The sequence below is a fragment of the Centropristis striata genome, chromosome 14, assembly GCF_030273125.1.
Source record: "Centropristis striata isolate RG_2023a ecotype Rhode Island chromosome 14, C.striata_1.0, whole genome shotgun sequence".
NCBI lineage: Eukaryota > Metazoa > Chordata > Actinopteri > Perciformes > Serranidae > Centropristis > Centropristis striata.
The window spans coordinates 22885213-22888585 of NC_081530.1; the positions used below are offsets into that span (position 1 = coordinate 22885213).

At 40.2% G+C, this 3373-nt stretch overlaps 1 protein-coding gene across 2 annotated transcripts; it reads left to right on the top strand.

Annotated features, from left to right (window-relative positions):
* The first annotated feature begins 381 nt into the window (after positions 1-381).
* Positions 382-1814, top strand: dpm3 (dolichyl-phosphate mannosyltransferase subunit 3, regulatory). 2 transcript variants are annotated; one of them, XM_059350027.1, is made up of 2 exons: positions 382-431; positions 652-1814. In XM_059350027.1, exon 2 carries the CDS (start codon positions 699-701, stop codon positions 975-977), a length of 279 nt encoding a protein of 92 aa, XP_059206010.1. In that variant the 5' UTR covers positions 382-431; positions 652-698; the 3' UTR covers positions 978-1814. The 2 variants fall into 2 exon arrangements, with proteins under 2 accessions (XP_059206010.1, XP_059206009.1); XM_059350026.1 differs by having other exon boundaries at positions 430-550.
* Positions 1815-3373: the final 1559 nt, after the last annotated feature.

Below are 3373 nucleotides of genomic sequence, written 5' to 3' on the forward strand. Positions count from 1 at the left end.
TAACCCTGTATGTATGATATCCCTATAGATAGATGATGGTTTTTTATTTCATTGTTTTGAGATTTTAAAATTGTTATAGTATGTATGGAGCCTATGATATTTAATAGGGCACCATCATAAATGAGACCTCAGTCTCAAAGGTTGTACCATTGCTAAACAGAGCAAAAGTCAATGATAAAAATTATCTAGAGAGATTTTATATCTTGATAATGATGAATTGAAAGATTGAGCTTTGTATAAAACTAATTTTGGCTTGTGAGTACTGAATTTTGCAAGACATACGAAATGTCAAACAAATAAACCAAAAATCAAATCAATAATTATGTAGATGTTGACATTTCTGGGGCCACAAAACTGTGACTACGTTTCCCATCAGGCAACGCGGTCGACGTCATAAACCTGCGCAGAGCTGAGGTGGCGTTAGACAGGAGGTAAACACATCGGATTATATCTTCTTAAGCTGTTAATTTAAGTAATTCATTTCCAAACGAGTGAAACATTTCATTAAGTGGCTTTTGTTGGACTGTTTTATTCCTGTCGCCAACCGGCGGTTAGTTCTTATTGTGTGTTGAAGCTGCATAGCTATCACGGTGCTACTTTGGTGTGCTAAAGCTAAGCTAATTGAATAAACAGCGTTTCTTTCTATTTCAGGTTGTTTTGCGGCTGCTCACCTGGAAATCCCCGCGGCGGCTCTCATCATGACCAAACTTCTGGAGTGGCTGTTCGGCGTGTCGGTGCTGGGAGCAGCCTGGGCTCTGGTCTCTTTCGACCTGTTGGACCTGAGTCTGCCGCAGACTTACAGAGAGGTGGCCTGGCCGATGCCCCTGTACCTGCTGGTGTCGTTTGGCTGCTACTCCCTGGCCACGGTGGGCTACAGGGTGGCCACCTTCAATGACTGTGACGAGGCGGCGAAGGAGCTTCAGGAACAGATAAAAGAAGCCAAAGCGGACTTGAGGAAAAAGGGCTTAAAGATATAGAACTTGAGGACAATGTAGAAACTTTTGAGAGACTGGAGGGATGCGTGGACTACTTTCATACACAAACTAGTGTCTGCACTTGAGTCTGTTTTTTTGAGGATGTATTAAATGTGTGAATCTCTTTTTATTTGTTCCCAGGCTTAAAGAGACTTAAAAACCACTGCTAATGCCCTCCATGTAGTGCTAGTTTGGTGTTAGTTTGATAATGTGCTTCAGGGGGAAGAAAAAAGAGAGAAATGAATAGCCTTATGGGTGATTTCCTGGTTACTTTTAAAGTGACAGCATCAGTTTGCACCTGGTAAAAAATGATCACCATTCTCACCATTTAAATACCTGTTTCATGAAGTAACTGAATTATATATAACGGCACCAGTTTCTGCTTGAACCAGTTTGTAGTAGGTGGTTTCAGTCTTTCAGCGCACCGCAAACTAGATAAAAAGAAGCCAAACTGCGAACACACATGGTGCCGTCTTTGGTTGCAAACTACAAACAGTCAAACACCCCCTGGGAATCACTGCTCGGCTAAATTATCATCTGTAACAAGTTGCCGATGACTGAAATGCCAACAAATGAAAAATCAAAAAGGTCACACTGGAACAATCTCACTGACGCCTGTTACCACTGGGATATCTCAGATGCTTTCAATCTGTGTCAAATCCAAAATAGTACCACACAGTGTGGAGCTTGTTGTTCGTGTGTGTCTGGAGATTGTTGCTTGTCAGTAAAGATGGACTAGATTTTATCTGTAAAGAAGTGTACATTCCATTGTCCAATTTCAGACTTGTGCCCTGCGGCTTCTGCTGATTGCTTAATTAAATTGGAGTCTATTTTTCTTCAGTTTTTCTGTCTTAGACTGTGTGTTTGTGGGTTTCGGGGTCCCGATAGGGCCGAGAGGTCTGCGAGTATGTGCTTGAGTGCTTGCATATATGATACATTCCTTCTCCCAGCATAATCCACGCGGCCCTGGGGCCTTATATCCACTCATCAATGCTTCCTCTGTTCAAGACACAGATCCCTTTTGTCCCATTTTGTAGTTAACGACATAAAATATACATTATACAGCATTTTCTTTTCTTCCTTCATAGAGGTTTGCTCCAATCAGACAATGTAAGCTAAGTATGTAGTTCTGAACTAATCTGATGTTGGCAAGCATGCTTCTTTTGTGCGAGCCTTAAAAGGCTGCCTATGCTCATTTTCAGTGGGTATCCCGCTGGGCATAAACAAAGCATAGCCTGGCCAAAGGCATCATTATGGGGTTTCAAAAGCTCCCATAACTTCAGAACGAATGCAAAAGAGTTGGCAACTCTGTGTGCAAGCTCTGCCTGTTGTGCGTTGGCTGCAGCCCCATCATGCCTTGCAACGTCACCCCCCATGAATGTCTGCAAGCTGTTGCAAGAGCAGACTGGATGAAAGGCAACCTGTTATTTACCAGCAAATCTTCTACTTTGGCTATTACACCAAAGGCTTCCCTTGGTAGGCAGTTATGTTCTTACTCGCAACCACATGTGAAATAGTTAATCGCTTTTCTTTGTCATCATTCTTTCCAAATCTAACTTTGAAGAAAATCCATCTGCTCATTTTTTATTCTGCAGGCTAGCAGAATAAAAAATCAGATTAGGTCGAACATTTTAGAGGCCATATATAGTGCGTGTGTACAGTTTATATATAGTACAAGCATTTGTGCTTTTTTTCCACTTTTAATCCCTTATGTCAAACATTACATAAGCTTCATCCCAGACTTACCCCTTTACATGACAGAAAGTGTAATTAAATGTAATCTGATGTACAGACAGACGTATCACAAGCTGCCCCCATCAGAAACAAGCTTTTTTTTTTTTTTAAATCTCTGTGCATTTCATTAGCATCACCGCTGCTGTTGTTGTTTGCAGAGTGAGTCACATCACAGAGGGTGAACCTGATACAGTACAGTAACTTGAAGCACTGAGCAAAATCTATAATAATGATTGAATAGCACTTGTGGCGGTCTGAATGTGGACTTAGTAAGTCAAGGTTTTGGCTGACCATGAGTATTTTCTTTCCTCATAAAAATGAGCTTTTATATACACCTACGGGTGCTAGAAATCCTTGAAAATACCTTTTTAATTTGCTTTTTTATTTTAATGTGTTGTTTTCAAAAGTGATTTGATTTTGAATATTCGGTTTGTACAAAGTCTTGAAAGTTTTCAAGGTTAGGAATATGCTAACATTTAAATATACTTCTTGAAACACACAAACTCGTGTTTCATCTACACAATCACTCATGTAAGCCAAAAAATATTTTAATATTTCTCACAGCACACACATCACACATCTCACAACAGATGAGCTTAAGCTCACTAATAACCATAAGCCCTCTGTTGATCTGGAAATTACAAAAAACATACAAATCATTGTAT

What these genes read in the sequence shown, in the direction of transcription:
- dpm3 (XM_059350027.1), top strand. Translation starts at nt 699, where the DNA reads ATGACCAAACTTCTGGAGTGGCTGTTCGGCGTGTCGGTGCTGGGAGCA.